This window comes from Pseudonaja textilis, chromosome 16 (genome assembly GCF_049901715.1).
Source record: "Pseudonaja textilis isolate UNSWEBS1 chromosome 16, rPseTex1.2, whole genome shotgun sequence".
Taxonomy (NCBI): domain Eukaryota; kingdom Metazoa; phylum Chordata; class Lepidosauria; order Squamata; family Elapidae; genus Pseudonaja; species Pseudonaja textilis.
Window position 1 is genome coordinate 536406 of NC_142005.1, and position 22782 is coordinate 559187.

At 45.3% G+C, this 22782-nt stretch overlaps 1 protein-coding gene and 1 long non-coding RNA gene across 3 annotated transcripts; both read right to left on the bottom strand.

Moving 5' to 3' along the window:
* Positions 1–91: 91 nt before the first annotated feature.
* Positions 92–11753, bottom strand: LOC113450571 (toll-like receptor 2). 2 transcript variants are annotated; one of them, XM_087913752.1, is made up of 3 exons: positions 11461–11751; positions 6169–6263; positions 92–3969 (listed from the first exon to the last, which is right to left on the bottom strand). In XM_087913752.1, exon 3 carries the CDS (start codon positions 3935–3937, stop codon positions 1424–1426), a length of 2514 nt encoding a protein of 837 aa, XP_087769878.1. In that variant the 5' UTR covers positions 3938–3969; positions 6169–6263; positions 11461–11751; the 3' UTR covers positions 92–1423. The 2 variants fall into 2 exon arrangements, with proteins under 2 accessions (XP_087769878.1, XP_026577588.2); XM_026721803.2 differs by lacking the exon at positions 6169–6263 and having other exon boundaries at positions 11461–11753.
* Positions 11754–13029: 1276 nt separating this feature from the next.
* On the bottom strand, positions 13030–15996 carry LOC148124546 (uncharacterized). The gene is made up of 2 exons (XR_015739709.1): positions 15154–15996; positions 13030–13853 (listed from the first exon to the last, which is right to left on the bottom strand). It is a non-coding gene; the product is annotated as an uncharacterized LOC148124546 (long non-coding RNA).
* Between the last annotated feature and the right edge of the window lie 6786 nt (positions 15997–22782).

Below are 22782 nucleotides of genomic sequence, written 5' to 3' on the forward strand. Positions count from 1 at the left end.
ATGCTGCATTCTAACCACTGCGCCACCAGGGCTTTTAAATTAAAACCACTGCAAAATGCTGAACGTTTCATAGAAAACACAAGAGACAAAATGACAATATTTAATAAAACTTTAATTACTGAAGCAGACAAAGGACAGTGATACAAGTAACTCCTGACTTGCTCAATTCGTTTCGTGACCGTTCAAAGTTACAACGGCACTGAAAAAAGTGACTTATGGCTATTTTTCACACTTAAGACCGGAGCCACGTCACCATGGCCATGTGATCAAAAGTCACATGATTGGCAACTGACTCCTATTTATGACAGTTGCAGTGTCCCGGAGTTACGTGATCCCCTTTTGCAACCTTCAAGCAAAGTCAATGGGGAAGCTGGATTCACTTAACAACCAGATTACTCACTTAACAATGGTGGCAAGAGAGGTCATAAAATGGAGCAAAATTAACTTAAAACAAATGTTTCACTTAGCAATAGAAATGTTGGGCTCCATTGCAGTTGTAAAACGAGGACTACCTTTATTTCCATACAAAATTGACTGTTTAGCTAAAAAATGATAGCTTCACCCATCCATAAAATATCCTAAAAATTGTCCTGTTCAGGGCATTAGAAATCAGCAACAACACTTGGATATCACTGTGACCCAAGAACCATGTTAACACATTGGAATATTGATATTGGAAGATATTGGAAGACTGCTATCATGTCACACCATCCTTCTTTTCCTTAAACTAGGCATGTCTTCTGTCCATCCATGGTTTGCCCAGATGTCTTTCTTTCCTTCCTTCCTTCCTTCCTCTTTCTCTCTCTCTCTCTCTTGTCTCTCTCTCTTTTCTTTCTTTCTTTCTTTTTTCTTTCTTTCTTTCTCTTTCTTGGAAAAAACTTGACCCCTTCCTCCCCTCTGTGGCAGCCCCTCACATATTGGAAGGCTGCTATCATGCCTCCCCTGGTCTTTCTCTTCCCTAGACTAACCAGGCCCAGTTCCTGCATTGTATGTTTTAGCCTCCAGTCCCCTAATTTGGACTAGATGACCTCCAAGGCCCCTTTCTTCTGTAATTTGGTTAACCCTGAGGTAAACCCAAGAAACAGTAAGATGACTGGAATTCCCCCTTTGTAGAATGATACTGACAGGAAGGTTCTACACAACACGCTTAACTTGGGTCTAAATTAAATCAGTTTGAGGATTGTGGACAACATATTGAACCCTAAACTAAACAAGTCTTAGCCAAGATTCAAACAGAAAGAGAAGCCCATCCTGTAGGCATTTTTGGCACGCTGTGAGAACTCAGTCATAGCAATTCACAAACCATGGTTTACAGCTTGAGCATCATCTGTGAATCCAGCCATTGCAGCTTCCTGAAGAAACCATGATCAAACAAATCACTAATTAAACTCTGAGGTCCTTCTTGGCTTAAACTCAGTCCTATTTAACACGCTGGAACACCGTCTGCATCAGCCACAGTATCCATTTCGAGGCAGTTGTCAGCCATGTTGCTTTTCCTGCAAGCAACGTCGCCTGGGTCCCCCTTTGGGTCCTTCTTGATTACCTCAGCCTTCCCCAGGACGGACGTCAGCTGCACCCAGAAGAAGGCCTGGCGCCCGGGCTCCGAAGGCCACTCTAAGTAAGTCCTTTTGCTCAGCATCTTCCTCAGTCGGCAAAACTTGTTGGGCAGCGCTTGCGGGTCGATGGCTTCCTTCACCACCAAAACCACGTCCTCAAAGTTCATCCCCACCGCCCGCTGGTGAGCGAAGTAGAGCTCATAATTGCACCAGTCGCTGTCAACAAAGCTGCGCGAAAGCACAAAAATGATTTTGCGGCTATTTTCAATGTTCTCAATGATATTGTCGATGATCCAGCGGCCGGGCGTGAAATCCCGCTCGTGAATGCAGATGCGGTACGGCGGGGTCGAGGCCTCCAGCCTCTGGAGCAGTTCCCGCCTGACCCAGTCTGCGTCGGAGCAGCTGTAAGAGATGAAAGCATGGTACGTGAAGTCGCGCAACGGTTGGGAGCGGCCGGACCGATATTTGGAGCGCACGACTTGGAGGGTGGCCTTGAGATACCAGGGTACGTTGAACCGCCAACACAAAACCATGATGGCGATCACCACAGTGGCTGTGATGGAGACAGCAATGGCTACCACCACCATGACACTACACTGGGTCAGCCTCGGGGTGTAAGCAATCACCGCCGTGTCGAGCAGGGGCTCGGGATGATAACAGGTCCACCCGCTGGGCCAGTCCACAATCTGCAACTTGCCATTCCTCAGGGTCTCTTGAAGGAAGCCATAGAGGTCGCAGACACAATGGTAAGGGTTGTTCCCCGCTTTCAGCTGCGTGAGCTGTGGCATATTCACAAAGGAGCCTTTGCCGATGACACCGAAGGAGTTGCCGTCGATGGCCAAAACCCGGAGATTCGGGCATCTCCATTCGGTCGGGATAAACTTGATCTTGTTCCCACTCAGGCGCAGCTCTTGGAGGTCCACAGTGACCTCAAAGTACGCCATCTCAAGGCGTTCCAACTGAGAGTAGGACAAATCCAGGAACTGCAACCGGGTGGGAAGGCACTGGAAGATCCCCATCGTGACTACGTTGTAAGCCAAGTCCAACCAAACAAGACTGGGGCTCCAACCACACGGCAATTCCTTACAGTTCCTGATTTGATTGTGGCTTAGATCTAGCTTAGATAGTCGGGGCCAGCTGGATGTCAGCTTGGAGACTGTGCTCAGGTCGGTTAAAGCGTTGTTGCTAAGATTGAAGTGCTCCAGGCTGGGCATGATTCCTTGATATAAACAGCCTTCGTTGTAAATGTATCCGTCTAACAAGCGGTTATTAGAAACATCTAGAACCTCCACGTTCCTCATTTCCCCCCAGGCGTCACAGGGCACGAAGTTAAAGTTGACGTTGAGAATAGAAAGGTAGGTTACCCCAGCAAACCAGGTAAAAGTCCAGTCAAAACGCAAAATATCGGGGTTACTGATGTCCTTCAGCAACAAACGGCGGAGGGTCAGGTTGGCGATGCCAGCTTCTGGAAGCTTCCACTCGGGAGACCGGGCGAAATCGATAGCAATGAAGGAGAGGTCTCGCACGTGAGACTTCTGGACATTTAAGAGGACCAAACGCAGCAGGTTCTCGTTGAATTTCCCCCTGTAGAAGACCAGCTCTCCCACATGGACCTCAGCCAAGCCAGCGAAGAGGTCTACGGAATCGGTGTAGTAGGTGAACTCGAAGAGGTTACGGAAACGGAGATAATGGAGCTGCTTCCCTTTCAAGTCACGGAGCATAAGAGGCAGGGCCCCCGGGTTTCTGTCCAGTGCCACGTCGCACCACAATTCGGCGGTGTTGAGCTTAGAGAAGGCCCCTTCTTGATACTCCGTCAAACTGGAAGCAGTTTTGAGGAAAAACTTCTTCAACGGAATGTCCTTCAGAGGAACAAAGTCTTCACTGCCCACCGTGTAAACAACAGGGCCGCCCAGGGAGAACTCTTGGAGGTTCTCCAGGGAGCTGAACACCTCGTCCAGCCTCGAGCGAGGATAGAGGTTGTTTGAGATCGACAAGGCAGTCAGCCGCTTCAAAGGCCTCAAAGCCAGAGACGGGATTTCTCCCAAGGAGTTGTTGAAGAGACTCAACTTCTCCAAAAGGAGGTTGGACGCGAAGGAGTCGTTGGCGATCGAGAAGATGTGGTTGTAACCGAGATCTAACTCTTTCAGCCGAGTCAAGGACGAGAAGTCCGCCGAGCCGATCTGTTCGATCTTGTTGTAGGAGAGGTCCAGCTTCTCCAGGGTGCTGGGAAGGTCCTGGGGGACGTGGAGCAGCTTTTGGCCTCGGCAAGGAGCGACGGTGTTAGAGACTAACTGGCAAGGAGACGTCCCAGGACTCTGGGCCCAAGCCAGGAATGCCACGCACAGAACCAGGAAGAGGCCAGCCGATGGCGATGGTCCCATACCAGTTCCTCACATTTTCCAACTCTTCTTTCCTGGGCAGGGAAGAAAAATAAAATGGATGGCAGTCAATTTGGATTTTCCCCAGGGAGGAAAAAAAAATGTCTTCCCTTCCATCTTTCTCTCACAATCTTGATTACATTCAGTGGAAATCTATCTTCTATCAATTCTATTTGTCTGTCTGTCTGTCTGTCTGTCTGTCTGTCTGTCTGTCTGTCTGTCTATCTATCTATCTATCTATCTATCTATCTATCTAAAATACCACTCACGCATCATCAGAAAATCTCCAGAACCGTAAAGCCTAGAAACTTGAAATCTGGCACGTAGGTTCCTCTTGGCTTCTAGGTGCTCACTAAGAAAAGATTTTTCGAAATGACCATCAGAGCCTTAGAATTTCCTATATTATTATTATTATTAACAGGCTCTGATGCTAAGGAGTTCTCCTCCCCCACCCCATCTGGAAAGAAATCTCTTCCAATTGCAAAACACAAGCAGAGGAGTTTCAGTTTCAGAGCACCAAGCAGCTTTAGTACAGAACAGTTGAGCTAAGCCACGCCCAGGCTCCTTGCTGTCTCCTTCTTGAGCACACAAATACTGTTTCAGTTTCCAAACAGCCCTCAACTCCCTCACACACTGACAGGACGCTAGCCAGATGAATACCGATGGATGCTGGTAGGCAGAGGCAGAATTCCCCCCCACCTTATTTTCCTCCCCAAAAACTAAGCCCGACCACATAGCTTCGTAGCGAAGCGCGGGTATCGAGCTAGTAAAGGATAACCCTGATTGTTAAGGAACAGTAGGGTAGCCATTGCTTTTCACAGAACTGTCAGGACCTCGAAACTGGGTCATTTTGAGATGGGGGAAGGCTTTAAAAGGGGGGAATGGGTCCCTTAAGCCCCGCAAAGCTTGAGGCATTCACTTTTCTTGCAACAACCCAGGATACAAAACAAAGCAAAACGCAAGAAGAGGCAGCTTGGCATACACCTTTGTGACAAGGATAGACGTAACCTGGCAAACGCCAAGCTGGTCTGTTTATGAGTTAGAAAAAGGGCCCTTGATCCGGCTGCCATGGCAGCCCCCTGCTAAAAAGGCAATTTTGTGCCAACTCAGATAGCTGCTAATCCAGTTCTACAAAGGAATGATTGACATTCTCATTTGCACCTCTGTAACCCTCTGGTTTGGCACAGCAACCAAACAGGGAGAGGGACAGAGTTTGACGGATAGCTAGGACTGCAGAAAAAAACAACTGCACCCAGCCTGCCCATATACTGCACAGATCAGAAGGAGGGCTATGAAATATCTACACACCCCTCACATCCTGGACATAACCTGTTTCAACGTCTTCCCTCAAAATGGCGCTACTGTGCATTGCACGCCAAAACAAATGGTGTGGGGTCTCCTGCTTGGGCGGGGGTTGGACTTGATGACCTACAAAGTCCTGTCCAACTCTGTTAATCTGTTAAATTTTTAAATAGATACAAGGACAGTTTCCCCTCCCCGCCATGCTATCAGTCTGCTGCACAACTAATTCCCCCAACACTGTCAAACCACTTAGTAGGGCTGTATTACTACCGGTATTATCCATCTCATCTTTCCTCTCACCTATTTCCTTATCATCTTATGACTATAGCTTTGTTGCTTGTATCTTATGATTTATATTGACTATTTAAGTATCCTAGTATGATTCATGTTGATTGCTTATTTAGCGTCCTACAATTGTGTTGTATCTTATGATTTATGGTAATTGTATTTTACAATTATGATCATGATTTATCAGTCTGTTGTTGTATGTACACTCTGAACGTCTGCACCAGAAACAAATTCCTTGTGTGTCCAGTCACACTTGGCCAATAAATAATTCTATTCTATTATTCTATAATTCTGTTCCATTCTATAATAATATTCTATTCTATAATAATATTCTGTTCTATTCTGTTCCATTCTATAATTCTGTTCCATTCTATAATTCTGTAATTCTATTCTATTCCTATTTCTATTCTATAATTCTACTCTACTCTACTCCTACTCTTTTGTCGTGAGCTGCTCTGCCCTGGCAGGAGAGTCCCAAGAGAAACTCCAGAGACTGGCCTGTCCCCAAAGGGGCAAAGTTTATCCCTCCTTGTTTGCAATGACTGATAAAGCCAAGATTATGTTTACACCAGGAGGGACAAGATTTGCTTCCAAGGCCTGAGCAATCTTTCAGGCACTGAACAATATGAGATAACTGAGCTTGCCTCAGCTCCAGGAACTCCGAAACCAATGGTGAAAGGTCCTGTCAAGGTCAGGCATTTTTGGCTTGGCACCTTGCTGGCATCCTGGCATCCATCATCTATTGGAGGGGCGGGAGGAGAGGAAATAGAACAACTGTAACAATAGCATTTAGACTTATATACCACTTCACACTGCTTTCCAGCCTTCTCTAAGCGGTTTACAGAGTCAGCCTCTTGCCCTCAACAATCTGGGTCCTCATTTTATTCACCTCGGAAGGATGGAAGGCTGAGTCAATCTTGAGCCTGGTCGGATTCAAACTCCTGGCAGTCGGCAGAATTAGCCTGCAATATTGCATTCTAATCATTGGGAAGGGAGGGAGGGAAGGAAGGAAGGAAAGAAGGAAGGAAGGAAGAAGGGAGGGAGGGAGGGAGGGAGGGAGGGAGGGAAGGAAGGAAGGAAGGAAGGAAGGAAGGAAGGAAGGAAGGAAGGAAGGAAGGGAGGAAGGGAGGGAGGGAGGGAAGATAGCAATAGCACTTCAATTTACAGTTTCACAGTCTGCAATACTGCATTCTAACAGGAAGGAAGGAAGGAAGGAAGGAAGATAACAATAGCACTTAGACGGATATACCACTTCACAGGGCTTCACAGTCCTCTCTAACCAGTTTACCGAGTCAGCCTCTTGCCCCCAACAATCGGGGTCCTCATTTTACCGAGCTTGGAAGGACGGAAGGCTGAGTCAACCTGGAGCCAATCAGGATCAAACTGCTGGTAGTCGGGAGAATTAGCCTGCAACACTGCACTCTAACCAGTACACTACCATGGTTCCTAATAGGCACTAAGCATTTATGCGGGTAGAGATGTGAAAGAGGGAGGGGGAAGTGTTGGGTCTCCGGCTTGGGTGGGAGGGTTGAACTAGATGACCTACAGGGTCCCTTCCAACTCTCTTAAATCTGAATCTTTCCTGTTTGTGAGGAACGGTGCTTTCTAAGTGGCAGGCTTGATGGAAACCAGAGGTGTGAGAAAACCAGCCTGTTCCAGTCTTTAAGGCCATGAAGTTTGGGAATGGAATGAGAATTGCATCAAACATCCAAGCCGTTCCCAATATAGCTAGGCACAATAACTAGGTGGCACACCATCGGGTGTGTCTAGTTTAATGAAAAGAAGACACAATAGCATTTTTCCAGTATTTGAGGGGCTGCCACAAAGAAGAGGGGGTCAATTTATGGTCCAAAGCACCTGAAAGCAGGACAAGAAACAATGAGAATCAAGGAGAGAAGCAACTTGGAATTAAGAAGAAATTTCCTGATGGTGAGAACAATTAATCAGTGGAACTGCTGGCCACCAGAAGTTGTGGTTGCTCCATCACTGGAGGTTTTTAAGAAGAGATTGGATATTCATTTGTCTGAAATGGTATAGGGTTTTCTGCCTAAGTAGGGGGGTTGGACTAGAGGACCTCCAAGGTTATTCTATTCTGTTCTGTATTCTGTTCATTGGTCAAGGGAGAGGGAGAGGGCCGGGACGAAGGGGCAATGTTCATAAACTTTTGCGTGGGAACCCTGGTCTTGTTTTGTTTGCCACCGCTAATCCTCAGTCCAAGAACCCCTCACCTTCACCAAAGGGAGTCGAGGGTCTTTCCTTCTTAGGGCTCCAGCTGGGGCAGGACTGACAGATTCCGGGAAGCAGTTCAGAAATATCTGGAGCACCACAGGTCTTGTCCCTGGAGTAGAAATGCCCAACTAGTTCTTGCCATCATAGGTGATGACCTGCTGAGAAGCTAATTCCCAAAGGTGCACCAGGCTTTGCCCGGCCTGTATATACAATGCAAGCAGTCCTGGTGTCAGGGCTCCGAAAATCCACCCCCATTCAAATCGTAAGTCTCTAGCCACATATCTCAGTTAAAAAAAAATGATTTATTAGGAGTGACCATGTCGGCGTTACCCGGGTGCAGCCGACTCTGAGACACATCATTCATTGTCACCCTTGACCCTGGTCTTCCCCCCATCCCCTGGATGTATATTCTCCAATGGGACACATCCATAGCCAAGAGCCATCAGTCATACTCTCCAGTAATAATCTTCCGTGCCAACAGCTTCAGCTGCCCAGCAATTATCTGAAGCATCTAAGGAATGCCCTACTTTCCCCACTCACTTTCTGCTGGCAACTAAAAAGAGACCAATGGTACAGGCCAGTCCTCAACTTACAACAGCTCATTTAGTGACTGTTCAAAGTTCCCATGGCACTGAAAAATGCGTCTTGTGTTTTTTTTTTAAATTACAACCTTTGCAGCAACCCCATGGCCACGTGATCAATGGCACCTGGTTCCTATTTACGATGGTCGCAGTGTCATGACCATGTTTTGTGACCTTCTGATGAGCAAAATCAAGGGGGAAGCCAGATTCACTTAACAACTGGGTTACTCATTTACCAATTGCAGCAATTCCCTTAACAACGATGGAAAGGAAGGTCGTCAAACGGGGCAAAACTCCACGTCTTGCTTAGCAACAGAAATTTTGGTCTCGATTGTGGTCGTAGGTCAAGGACCACCTATACCTGACCTCTCTCCCTCTCTCTCTCTCTCTCACACACACACACAAATTCCCGTCCCTCCTTTTTTATTAGCCTATATTTATGCTAACATTTCTTAGCATATAAAAATATGCTAATATTTCATTTTGCCCAGATTCAAAATGAAAGTTTAGGGCAGAGGCTCATGACAGTAACTTTAATCATGCATGAGGGATCTTGAGTGCACTAAATTTTATCATGGCCATCTAACCATCGAGTTTCCTCCTTCAACATTCTTGCCTTGAACAATCGGGAACAAGCCAAAAAAAATGCAATTGCTTGCCAAAAATTTACTTTCCCAGGCTTTCTATGCACCTGCTGCAACAGGTCATCCAATCTCCACCCCCCCTCCTCACAGGTGAAATCCACTCTTTAGGTAGAACAGCTCAACCCCCCCCCAAAAAAGGTACGTGGTGTACAATGAGGGTGGATTTAAATCAGGGGTCTCCAACCTTGGCCCCTTTAAGACTTGTAGACTTCAACTCCCAGCAAAGCTGGCTGAGGAATTCTGGGAGATGAAGTCCACAAATCTTAAAGTGGCCAAGGTTGGAGACCCCTGATTTAAAGAGCCTGCATTCACACAGCATATTTACCCAGGTGAGCTGATCCTAGTTAAGTCAAATAACTCAACATTTTGAGACTGTGAGCAGGAAAGAACCAGAATCCTTCAAGGAGAAAAGAAAGGACTTCTGAGGTTTGTGAACTATCTTGCATTAATTTTTTTTGAAAAATATCATGATATAGGTTGTCCTCTACTGACAACAGTTCTTTTAGCAACCTTTCAAAATTACGACGCCACTGAAAAAAGTGACTTATGACCATTTTTCACACATAAGACCTTTGCAGCATCTCCATGGTCACGTGGTTTACATTGGGATGCTTGACAACTGATTCATATTTACAACGGTTGCAGTGGGGGGGGGGTGCCACATGATCCCCTTTTGTGACTTTCTGACAAGCAAAATCAACAAGGAAGTCAGAATTCACTTAACTGTGTTTCTAATTGAACAACAGCACCGATTCCCTTAGCAAACGTGGCAAGAAAAATGGGGCAAAACTCACTTAACAGATTTCTCACTTAGCAACATACATTCCAGGCTCAATTGTCCTCGTAAGCTGAGGACTATCTCTACTAAAGAAAGCTAGATGCAACAGCCTAGTCATAAAATACACTAATATCTAAAGCAAACAAATCACACGCTTAAAGGGATACTCAAAGTAATACAGAGCAGCTGAGAACACAAACTTAGCAGGATTAAACAGGCGCCGAGTAATTTGTGGCTCAGATGGGGAAAAGAAAATTATTATCCTTCTAAATGCATTGTGTGAACCATCCCAATATGCCATCCGCACATTTTAGCATTACGTGTGCTGTGGACACCCTATTTGCAAAACCAGGTAGGGTGTTGTGTGGACACAGAGTGGCATCAGCATGTCTCAGTCCCCATACAGGTAGTGCCTGTATGCATTTAGTGAGCGTTCCAAGTTACAATACCGCTGAAAAAAGTGACTGATGACCATTTTTCACATTTAAGACCGTGGGTCATAATGATCACATCCCCTCGGTCACCATCATCTTTATGATGGTGGCAGGGTCATATTTATGACGGTTTGCATCTTGAGGTCACATGCAACTGACTCATATTTATGATGTTGGTTGATCAATGTGATTATTTGTGACCTTCTAACAAGCAAAGTCAATGGGGAAACCAGATTCATTTAAAAACCAAGTTACTAACTTAACCACTGCACGGTTTCACTTAACAACTGTGACAAGAAAGGTCGTAAAATGGCCCAAACCTCATTGAGCAACTGTCTCGCCTACCAACAGACATTTTGGGCTCCATTTCAGCCGTAAGCCGAGGACTATCGTACCTGTATCTGCATTCCCACATACAACATTAAAGGCACACCCCGCTCCTGCAAGGGAGGCTCACACTGCATTAAGGCATAACATGCTTATTAAAGTTCACAAAACTTATCCACCGATGTTTGTAAAAAGAGTTCCTGGTTTATCACACCTGAACTGCAATTTGTGCAAAAAAAAAAAAGGGGGGGGGTTAAACAAACCACGGCTTGAAAAAGGATGCAAACCAAGTTAGAGCTGATTACACCAGCACCGTTAACTCATTTACTGACTAAACATATGAATCAGAATCAAGCTGGAAGGGACCTTGGAGGTCTTCTAGTCCAACCCCTGTTCAAGCAGGAGATCATACACCATTCCAGACAGGTAGCTGTCCAGTCTCTTCTTTAAAACCTCCAGTGATGAAGCAGCACCAACTTCTGGTGGCAAGCTAATTGGCTAATTGTTCTCACTGTTAGGAAATTTCTCCCTAATTCTAGTTGCTTCTCTCCTTGGTTAGCTTCCAATCCTTGTTTCTTGTCTTGCCTTCTGGTGCTCTGAAGAATAAGCTGGCCCCCTTTTCTTTGTGGCAGCCCCTCAAATACTGGAATACTATCATGTTGCCCCTGGTTCTTCTTTTCATTAAATTAGACATACCTGCAACTGTTCTTCCTATGTTTCTGCCTCCAGTCCCCTAAATCATCTTAGTTGCTCTTCTCTGCACTCTTTCCAAAGTCTCAACATCTCTTTTTGCAACGTGGGGACCCAAAACTGGATGCAAAATCCCAGCTGTCTCCTTCCTAAGGCTTTATAAAATGATACTAATAGGAAAATATAATATAAAATAAATAAATAACCAGGACTCCTCACTAGCCAGGATGCAGCCGCCGGATCCTCCACTAACCTGGTTCAGCATGACGCGGCCCCAGACGCCCGCAGAAATACCCCTGCAACGGGGTCCAGTCAACGCGTGTCGGGACGAGCACTTCGGGATAGCTTTTCCGGGCCGGATTCGCAGAGTTTTGCTTTCCTGGGAGCGGCAGCGACTTCTCTCGCCTTTAGGCGGCGCCAGAGAGGCGTCTGTCTGCTCTGCGCTTCACGGGCGACGCCGCGCCCCTGGCTCCGCCCCTGACTCCGCCCCTTTTCCCTCAGAGAAGCTGCCAGCCGCGCCGAACCCGCCCGGCGTTAAAGCGCCTCGTCCGCCCGCATTCCAGGCTCTTTTAAACTCCGAGGAAAGGGGCGTGGCTTCCACTTAAAGGGACAGCTCCTTTTTTTCCACCTCGCGCGCCAATTGACTTCTTCAGCGCTGTTGAGGACGTTGAAAAGCAACGTTAGGGGATCTATTTCAATCAATCAGAATAGAGTTGGAAGGGATCTTGGAGGTCTTCTAGTCCAGCCCCCTTGATCAAGCAGGAGACCCTACCTCTCTCTTCATGCTCTACATAAATGATAAATGCATTCTCTTTGCTGATGATGTAAAGCTGTTCAACACCACAGACAATACTGCTACCCTTCAAAAAGACCTCGACTATGTATCAGAATGGTCAAACAAATGGCAGCTTCAAATCTCAACAAATAAATGCTCTGTCCTACATATTGGCAAAAAAAAAATCAGAAAATAAAATACAGGCTGAATAGTCAAGACCTTGTTGATGATCCAAACTCTGTCAAGGACCTTGGAATACTCACCTCTAATGACCTAAGTGCTAAGAGCCCACTGCAACTACATAGTCAAAAAGGTGTTAAGAGTTGTTAACCTAATCTTGCGCAGCTTTTTCTCTGGTAATATTACACTAATAACTAGAGCATACAAAACATTTGCTAGACCAATACTCGAATACAGCTCATCAACTGTATGGGAACCCATATTATGTGTCTGATATTAACACAGTGGAGAAAGTCCAGAAATATTTCACGAGAAGAGTTCTCCACTCCTCTACTCGTTGCAGAATACCTTATGCCACCAGACTCGAAATTCTAGACCTAGAAAACCTAGAACTACGCTGCCTTCGGTCTGATCTAAGTATAGTATATAAAATCATGCATTGCAATGTCCTACCTATCAATGAATACTTCAGTTTCAGTCATAATAATACAAGAGCAAACAACAGATACAGACTCAAGGTTAACCGCACCAAACTTGATTGCAGGAAATATGACTTCAGCAACCGAGTGGTCAATGTCTGGAATCCTCTACCTGACTCTGTGGTTTCTTCCCCAAACCCCAAAAACTTTAACCTTAGACTGTCTACTATTGACCTCACCCCTTTCCTAAGAGGCCTGTAGGGGGCGTGCATAAGCGCACCAACGTGCCTACCCTCCCTGTCCTATTGTTTCTTTTATTTTTCTTATATGTACCCATTTCATGTATTCATAACTATGTTTATTCTTATATCTATTATCTTGTAAGTGATTGACAAATCAAATTAAATAAAAATAAAATACACCATTTCAGACAAGCGGCTGTCCAGTCTTTTCTTTTTTGAAAAAGTGTTTTTATTTATAAAAACAAAAACAAACAAATAAAACCATCTTCCGATTCTACAATGTGTCGGTTGGGTACATATATCTTGTGCACATAATAATATTATCACACATTTCTTGATTGTTTATATTTATAACCATTCTAATCAATATTTTATATTACATTTGTCAATTGTTATATTATCCTTAACATTGTAATTATTATCTTTCAAAAATATATTACATCCTTACCTAAACTATATTCATTATCTTATTCAGTATAACTCAATCAATTACGATATACTATTGTTACAAGTTTCAACTTCTTACTCTTCTATCTAGCCATTCATAAAATAAATTCCAAATTTTATAATAATCTTTTTCTTCCTGTTCTCTAATTGCCATAGTCAATCTACTCATTTCTGCACATTCCATTATTTTCTTAATTGTTTCCTCTTCCATCGGAATTTTCTCATTTTTCCAATTTTGTGCAAATACAACTCTAGCTGCTGTTAATACATTGATAATCAAATACATTATCTCTTTATTGTAACCTTCAGGCAAAATTCCCAATAAAAATGTCTCTGGTTTTAAGACTATTAGTTGTTTTATCATTTTTTCCAACCACGTGTGCATTCTAGTCCAATATTTTTAGTGTCAATGCATGTCCACCACATATGGTAGTATGATCCAGGTATCTGATGACATTTCCAACACTTCGCTGGACTGCCATCTGTCAGAAAAGGTGTTGGGTGGGGGGTTGGACTAGATGACCCACAAGGTTCCTTCCAACTCTCTTAAATCGGACTCTTTCCTGTTTGTGAGAAATACTCCCTGCAGATCTAAGTAGAAAAACGTTGAGAACTAAATCAGGACTTATAGTCTGTAGCCCGACTCCCCTTTCCAAAACCTGTCCTGTAAGTGCTTAGTTTACAGGTAGTCCTTGACTTACGACCACAATGGAGCCCATAATTTCTCTGTTATTAAGTGAGACATTTGTTAAGGGAGTTTTGCCCCCATTTTAGGACCTTTCTTCTTGTCCCAGTGGTTCAGTGAAACATTGCAGTGGAGTGAATCTGGCTACTGCCCCACTGATTATGCTTGTCAGAAGGTCGCAAAAGGAAAACACAGCACTGAAAATAGTGACTTATGGCCGTTTTTCACACTTATGACCATTGCGACATTCCCATGCTCATGTGATCAAAATTCAGGTGCTTGGCAACTGACTCTTATTTATGACGGTCGCTGTGTCATGCAATCCCCTTTTGCGACCTTCTGAAAAGCAAACTCAAGGGGGAATTAAGATTCACTTAACGACCCTGTCATTAACTTAACCACTGCAGCGATTCACTTAACAATGATGGGGAGAAAAGTTGTAAAAGGGGGCAAAATTCACATCACAAATCTCTGACTCAAGCATAGAAATTTTGGCCTCCATTGTGGTCGTATGACAAGGACTACTGTACATGAAACAAAACGTAGAAGCGGCAAACCACGTTAAAAATAATAATAATAAAAGGGTTGTTTTAGATTCTAGATTGTGCAAGATTCTCTCTAGCCATGTTCAGAGCGCATTATCCAAAGCATTAGCAAAAGGGCCGTTCTGGAGAGGGGTCTTATTTCTTCCCTCTCCCCTGGCTGTGTAGTTGTGACTTTCACAAATATGTGAATGCAGCTATTAAAGTTGTGCATTACATACTTGCAAGGGTGGGATTCAGCCGGTTTGAGCTGGTTCGGCCAAACTGGATGTTAAATTTACATCTGGTTCGACGAACCGGTAGTGGAACCGAATGGCTGGCCCCTCCCATCCCTCCCCTCCCCTCCCCAGAGTCTCCATGCAGCCCACTTTCGACGCAGGTAAGTGCAGGGTATGTGCGGAGGCTCTGGGAGAGGGAAAAACGGCCCTCCCAGAAGTACCGGAAGTCCGGAAACGGGCCTGTTTCCGTCTTCTGGAGCCCGGGGGAGGCCATTTTCGCCCTCCCAGAGTCCCGAGGGAAGCCTCCGGAAGGGGAAGGGGAAGGGGAAAAACGCCCCTCCCGGAAATTCCAGTAGGCCACGCCCACCATGGCCACACCCACCCAGCAACCAGGCAGAGAACTGGTTGCTGGGATTTGTGAATCTCACCCCTGCATACCTGCAAGGTCATTTCCGCAGATCATTGAGAGAAGATGACATGCCACTTTGTTTGTCCTTCTCTCTCCGTCCTGGACACCTGGCGCCCACACTGCTTGTTCCAGGAAACTGAAAACAGGCCTTCATTCTCCACAGGGCGAGGTTGGCATTCCACCCCCCACCCCCTCCCCCCTTAAAAGAATGAAGCCGTGGCAGATTTAAGACTTATTGCTGGAAGCTGGCTCAACAGCAGAGCCCACTGCCAGAGGGACTTCGGAGTCCTAGTAAACAACCACTGAAATATGCCGTGTGCTGCAGCTGCCAAAAAAGCCATCGTGATCCTAGGCTGCATCAACAGGGGGATAGAATCAAGATCACGTGAAGTGTTAATACCGCTTTAATAAGGCCTGTGTAAGGCCACACTTGGAATACGGCAAGTATTGCCATGATACACACACAAAAAAGATGTTGAAGCTCTAGAAAGAGTGCAGAGAAGAGCAACAAAGATGATTAGGGGACTGGAATGGCTAAAACATATGAGGAACGGTTGCAGGAACTGGGTATGGCTAGTCTAGTGAAAAGAAGGTCTAGGGGTGATATTCCAGTATTTGAGGGGCTGCCATGGAGAAGAGGAGGTCAACTTATTTTCCAAAATATGGAAAGGGAGGCAAGAAAACAATAGATGGAAACTAATCAAGAAGAGAACCAGCCTAACACTAAGGAGATTTTTCCTGACAGTGCGAACAATTTACCAGTGGAAGAACTGGCCTTCAGAAGTTGTGGGTGCCTGAAATTAGAGAGCAAGAAGATAAGCAATTTTATATGATATGGGATTGGTTTTATCAATGGTTGGACAAAAAGACATGGTAATGTAATAGATTAGATAATTCTGTAATAGAAGTTCAATAGATCGATATAAAATATAATACAGACATATATAACCATTGGATGAAAGTACGATATAAATTTCAGAATAAAATTTGGAATATCTCGTATAAAATGATGGAATAAATAGTTTAGTCATGGATGATTAATAACTGATAAATATATAAGCATATGTTAGTTTGACAATGTGAAAATCTATATAAACTATGAGTAATGACTATGAAAGGACAGCACAAAAGACTTGTAACTAACTGACACACTGTATGTATATAAAATGGAAGATGTTTTTATGTTTTGTTTGTGTATGTTTGTCTTAAAAATAAAAACTTTTATTAAAAAAAAGAAGTTATGAGTGCCTATTCTGTTCTATTCTATCCTATTCCTTCCAACATTTATTCTATTCTATTCTATTCTATTCTATTCTATTCTATTCTGATTCTGATTCTATGATTCAATTCTATGATTCTATTCAATTCTATGATTCTATTCCATTCTATTATTCTATTCTACTATTCTACTCTATTTCTCTTCTATTTTATTCTTATTCCCTATTCTATTCCTGTTCCTAATTCTATTATTCTGTTCCATTCTGTTCCATTCCATTCCTTCCAATATCTCATCTTTCTCTCCTCCCCTCTCCTCTCCACTCTGTATCTTCTCTTCTCTTTGCTTCTTATTCTGGCTCATGTCACCCCTGGTCCTCCTTTTCACTCACTAGACACCCTCACTTCCTGCAACCGTTCCCGCTACCTTCCAGCCCTCTGGTCATCTCCGCTGCTCTTTCCTGCACCCTTTCAATTCTCCGTGGGTTGCCCTTAACTTTATGGTCCATCCTGAGTGGGCTTCCTTGTTCTGCCGTCCTAACTGTTTTCATGCCTTCATGGCTTCACGCACTGGGCAATTCCAAGAAGAGGATGAGTTCAACAACCAAACCGGGCATGTTGAGCGAATGCAGCTGGCGCAGTGGCTCATGCTTACGTGGCTTCCTGTGGTTGCTCCCAATTTTGAGTCAGCTGCTTTGTGTGACTCTGCCACCCGCTTTTCTTTCCCAAAACATTGGACAGGGCTGCAGAGGCTGTATCTAATTTTGCAACATTTCTGCGTTTCAAAAGTCCATTTGAGGCACTTATAGGGCGTGCCCTACGATACTCCGGTGCGAGTGAAACCTCGGTCTGCCAAAAAGGTTCCTAAAATGTCATAACATGTGACATTATATAGGCAGTCCTCGAAGCTGCGACCACAACTGAGCCCAGGATTTCTGTTGTTAAGCGGAGATGTTTGCTAAGCGAGTTTTGCCCCATTTTACGACCTTCTTTGCCACAGCTGTTAAGTGAATCACTGCAGTTGATAAGGTAAGTCACCAAGTTGTTAAGTGAATCTGGCTTCCCTAATGACTTTGCTTCTTGGAAGGACGTAAAATGGGATCATATGACCCCAGGACACCACAAACTTCATAAATATGATTTATGAATTTTGATCATGCAAAGGTTGTAACTGTGAAAAACAGCCGTAAGCCACTTTTCCCAGTACCGTTGCAAATTTGAAGGGTCACTAAATGCACTGTTGCAAGTTGAGGAGTACCTGCACTGTTTCCAGCTGCTGTTTATTGAAATCCACATTTCCCCATGATTGACAGACATTCACATCCCGTTTTCCAATTTAGATCTTTCAAACTTTGCCAAATCAGCCCAGTTCTGAGTCTCTGTTTTTCCACTTCTTTCACAATAAGTGCCCTTGGCAGAGTGGCACCTGGAGTTTATTAGGAAGTCACTCTTTTGAAAACCCTTTGACTGCTGGACACTCGTGCTCCTTCCCTCCTGTCAGCCAAGGAAGGGGAAGCATCTTCCTTCCAAGGGTGTGGCTCAGCCTAGAAGGCTCCGGATTTTCCTCTGCAAATCTTCCAGAATCATTCTCGCCATGACCAACTCTCCACAGACAACTTGCCATGGCCAACTCTCTATGGTCAACTCACCACGGCCAACTTGCCCTGGATTTATCATGGCCAACTTGCTATGCCAACTTGCTGCAGCCAATACACCATGACCAACTGGCCATGGCCAAATCTCTATGGCCACCTCGCCATGGCTAACTTTCTATGGTCAACTTGACATGGTCAACACTCTATGGTCAACTCTCTACGGCCAACTCGCCATGCCTCTCTATGACCAATTCACCATGGCCAACTCTCTTTGGTCAACTCACCATGGCCAACACTCTATGGTCAACTCTCTATAGCCAATTCTCCATGGCTCTCTATAGTCAATTTGCCATGGCTACCTTGCCGCAACTTGCCATGTCAACTTGCCATGGCCAACATTCTATGGACAACTCTCCAAGCCAACTCCCTATGGCCAACTGACCATGGCCAATTTATTGTGGCCAACTCACTGCAGCCAACTCGCTGTTGGACAATTTAACAATTCAAGTGTTCAGAATAACTTAATTTTTTTTTATATTTTGTCATTCACACTCCATTCTGTTCCTCCTTTTGCATTCTTTCTCTAATGCTTCTATGCCCCCATTTCTTTGATATTAGTGTAACTCTTGTCCAACGGTGAATTGTCTCACAGTAAGTTGGCCGTGGTGAGTTGGCTATGGCGAATTGTGATTCAGGAGACATGGCTACCTTCATCAGATGGCTGCCATGATGGGTGGGCTTGGCCAACACTGCTTGGCCAGAAGAGAGGTTGATGAGGCTGCTCTCCATCATCCCTCCAGGATGCTCCAGTCTAGGTGATCCCCAAACTTCTACCAAAAGGAATGACTGACTCACAACGAGGAACTGTTCTGTTTTCTGAAAACGAATGAGAATTATATTGCAAACAGGGGCTTTCCTAGCTTGCTAAGACCTTCTCATTCTTCGCTACCTGTTGTTCTGGCTGGGAACTATTAAAAGATCACCTGGATGAGAAACACGGTTTTGCTTGTGGTCTGTCACACCCGTCTCCTTCCTGCTTGGGAAAAAGAAATTGGTGAATTGCTAAAAAGGGAGGTCTTGTTTCTGAAAAATCACAGCCGGCACCTCAAACATACAAAGGCTTATTCGGAGATCAAATGGTCAGTTGCAAAATAAATGTGACAGAAAAAACCCAAGACTGGTGTCCAGTTTTGTTGTTTCAAAAATGAGTTTCCCCTTTTTCGTAAGGAACAACTCACAGTAAACATGGGCAGGCAGAAATTTGCCAAGAATTAGTTGCCAGTTAAAGACTAAAACTGGTAACCCAAGGCGGCACCTACCGGTCTTGCTGGGAAGCGTCTGAGAAGCAGTTGGTCAATTCTTGCTGGGAGTTGGATCCCCTTGAATTGCTAAAGCTTGGTGAGACAGGATGTTGACAGATCTCCAACAGCATAGAGGGAAGGAGGCATGTCTAGTCTAATAAAGAGAACATTTAGGGGTGACATGGTAGCCTTCTCCCGGTACTTGAGGGGGCTCTCAAGGAGAAGACTTAATTCTCCTGAAGGTAGGACAAGAAGCAACGGGTAGAAGCTCCTCAAAGAGAGATCCAACCTAGAACTAAGGAGAAACTTCCCGACAGGGAAAAACAATTAATCCATGGAAAGGCTTCCGTCCAGACGTTGTGGATGCTCCATCACTGGAGGTTTCCAAGAAGAAACTGCACAGCCACTTGTCCACGATGGTATCAAGACTCCGTTCTTGAGCAGGGGGCTGGATTAGAAGACTTCCAAAGTCCATTCCAGCCCTAGGATTTCTCTCCTCTTCTCCCCTTCCCTTTTTTCTCTCCTCTCCTTCTTTCCTCATTCCCATCCCCTTTCCTCCTCCCCCTTTTCTCTCTTCCCCCTCCCCTTCCTTTTCTCTCCTCGCCTATCTCCCTTTCCCTTTTCTCTCCTTCCCTCTCTCCTTTCCTCTCTTCTCCCCTTTCTCTTCTCTGCTCTCCTTTCTTCATTCTATCTTCTTTCCCATCCCATTTCCTCCTCTCCCCTTCTTTTCTCTTCCCTCCCCTTCCTTTTCTCTCCTCGCCTATCTCCCTTTCCTTTTCTCTCCTTCCCTCTCTCCTTTCCTCTCTTCTCCCTTTCTCTTCTCTGCTCTCCTTTCTTCATTCTATCTTCTTTCCCATCCCATTTCCTCCTCTCACCTTCTTTTCTCTTCCCCTCCCTTCCTTTTCTCTCCTTTCTCCTTCACCTCTCCCTTCCCTTCTTTTCTCTTCTCTATCTCCCTTTCCTTCTTTCCTCTCCTCCCCTTGACTTTTCTCTCCTCTTCCTTTCCCCTTTCTCTCCTTCTTTCTCCTCCCTTCTCTCTTTCCCTTCCCTCTATTTTCTCTTTCTCTTTTCTCTTCTCCTCTCTGTCCCTTGTCTCTCCTCCCCTCCCCTCTATCCCATTCCAAACATATGTAGCGTATTAAATCCACTTTCAGGACTAACACAGTTCACTGAACAACCACGGAACCACAGAATGTCAGGTGGGACCTTGGCAGTCATCTAGTCTAAGCCCCTGACTAGTACAAGGATCCACGTTTACTGTTAAGCAACCAAGTTCAGTTTTGAAGAACTGCAAAGAAAGGAAGAGAGGCAGTTTGGTATCACGGTTGAAATTTCAGGCTAGAGATCGGGAGACCCTGAGTTTAAGTTCTGCCCCAGGCACAAAGCCAACTAGGGTCACCTAGAGCCTATTCCTGACTGTCCTGCCCCTGTTGGAGTCTGAATCCGAGGAGGAAGACAAACAGTTGACAGGGAGTGGGAGTGTGGCTCCCACTTGGAAGAAACTGGGGGAGGGCAAAGTCCATCTGGGCAGAGCAGGGGAGAGGGAGAACAAGGGAGAGGGAATTCAGAGGAAGACCCAGGCCCACCCCCTCTTCATCCTAGGATACACAGGGAGGAACGGAGGAGAGAGCAACGTGGGTTGCGTGGCTTACAGGGAAGGAAAGGGTCCTGATTCCCTTCATGAGCCACAGCTGGGAATGAGAGTTTAAAAGAGATGCAAGCTGAGTGTGGCAGCTGCTGGGAGCAAACATGAGTTTATTTTGGTTATCTGCGTTCCTGGCATCTTCCCAACTGTGTTGAGTTATTCCTGTGCCTCCACATCTGGAATTCCTTCTCCTGCCCTGCTGGACTAATGACCTCATCTTGCCTTGATTGGACTTATAGTTACAGTTTGTGTTGACCATGTTTTGGACTTGATTCTCTGCAACCAAAGGCTGTTCTTGGGAGAGTTTTTCTCCAGCCAGGACATTGGGGGCAAAGTTGGAGTGAATAAAGGAACTCCTACTGATTATCTGATTGTGTAGCGTTTATGCCACGCCCCGGGGCATCACATTGACTCTTCACCCCAGGAAGGAGGTAATGGCAAGCCCTTTCTGAAATCCTGCCAAAAATTACCACAGGGGCAGAGTCATCTAGACAGTCATTGGGGGTGTCACGACCAACTAGAAGGCACACAGGCACACACCTCACGGAGGAAAGACAGAATGTGGTTTAAGTCAGATGAGTCAAGTTCATGAGGTGGTCACGAAACTCCAGGCCACGGCCGCAAGACTGAATCAACCAACCAAGGGGGTTAACAAGAGGGCAATTTTTTAACCTGGTTGTGTGGGCAGAGATGAGGAACGCTGGATGAGGTAGATTTGAGACAAACTCTGAATTTTGAAAGGAAAAGGGGCCGAGGCTGAATGTTTCCTGCTCAAGATTAAAAAGCTCATTTATTTCTTGGCAACTCCCTACGTAATCCAAACAGCCAGTCAACCTTTTTATTTTGTTTTAGCTTGCTGATGTTAAGAGCTGAGGTAGGGAGTCAAGATGACTGGCGAAGCAGACGGTGATCCACGCTTGGCTTTTCCTAATCCAGGAGTCGGCAACCCACAGCTCTGGAGCTGCATGTGGCTCTTTCATCCTTCTACTCCGGCTCCTCCTCGCTCCACAATTGATAGGGCTTTCAGGTTAGGATAGGTAGAGGGAAAAAGATGCCGTGCTAGGAGGAGACTCTATGGTGGGGGAACTGGACTTCCGGTTGGCTCCAGAGTTCAATGGGGGGAACTTTGTGGCTCTTTGAATGCTTAAGGTTGCCGACCCCCTGCCCTAATCCAAGCCATCCGCAGAGACCAGGTTGTGGAGGGCTTCGGTTTCCTTCAAGTAAGCCTACATAGATGTGAGAGGGGCAGGGAGTCCCTGATTCAGCCCCTCCATAGTTGTCCACCAGGAATGGGACAATGTGGGTCAGAGTACCAGAATAGCAGAGTTCGGAAAATCTTCTTGTTCAGGGGTCTCCAATCTTGGCAACTTTAAGCCTGGCGGACTTCAACACCAAGAGTTCCTCGGCCAGGTTGGAGATTAGGGGCCCTAAGGCATGCAACTCATGATCTATTAATAAGAATAGAGCTGAGCGGGTCATTGGAGGTCTTCTAGTCCACCCCCTGCTCAAGCAGGAGACCTTATACCATTTCAGATGGGTGGCTGTCCAAGTCTCTATTTAAAAGCCTCCAGTGATGGAGCAGCCACAACTTCTGGTGGCAAGCAGTTCCACTGGCTAATTGTCCTCACTGTTAGGAAGTTTCTCCTGAATTCCAGGTTGTTTAGCTCTTTGGTTAGTTTCCATCCATTGCTTCTTGTCCTGCCTTTGGATGCTTTCGAGAATAGCTTGACTCCCTCTTCTTTGTGGCAGCCCCTGAGATACTGGAGCACCACTATCATGTCACCCCTAGTCCTTCTTTTCTCTAGACAGGCCATACCCAGTTCCTGCAACCATAGAATAACAGGGTTATTCTAAACATAGAATAATAGGGTTGGAAGGCACCTCAGAGGTCTTCTAGTCCAA

What these genes read in the sequence shown, in the direction of transcription:
- LOC113450571 (XM_026721803.2), bottom strand. Translation starts at nt 3,937, where the DNA reads ATGGGACCATCGCCATCGGCTGGCCTCTTCCTGGTTCTGTGCGTGGCA.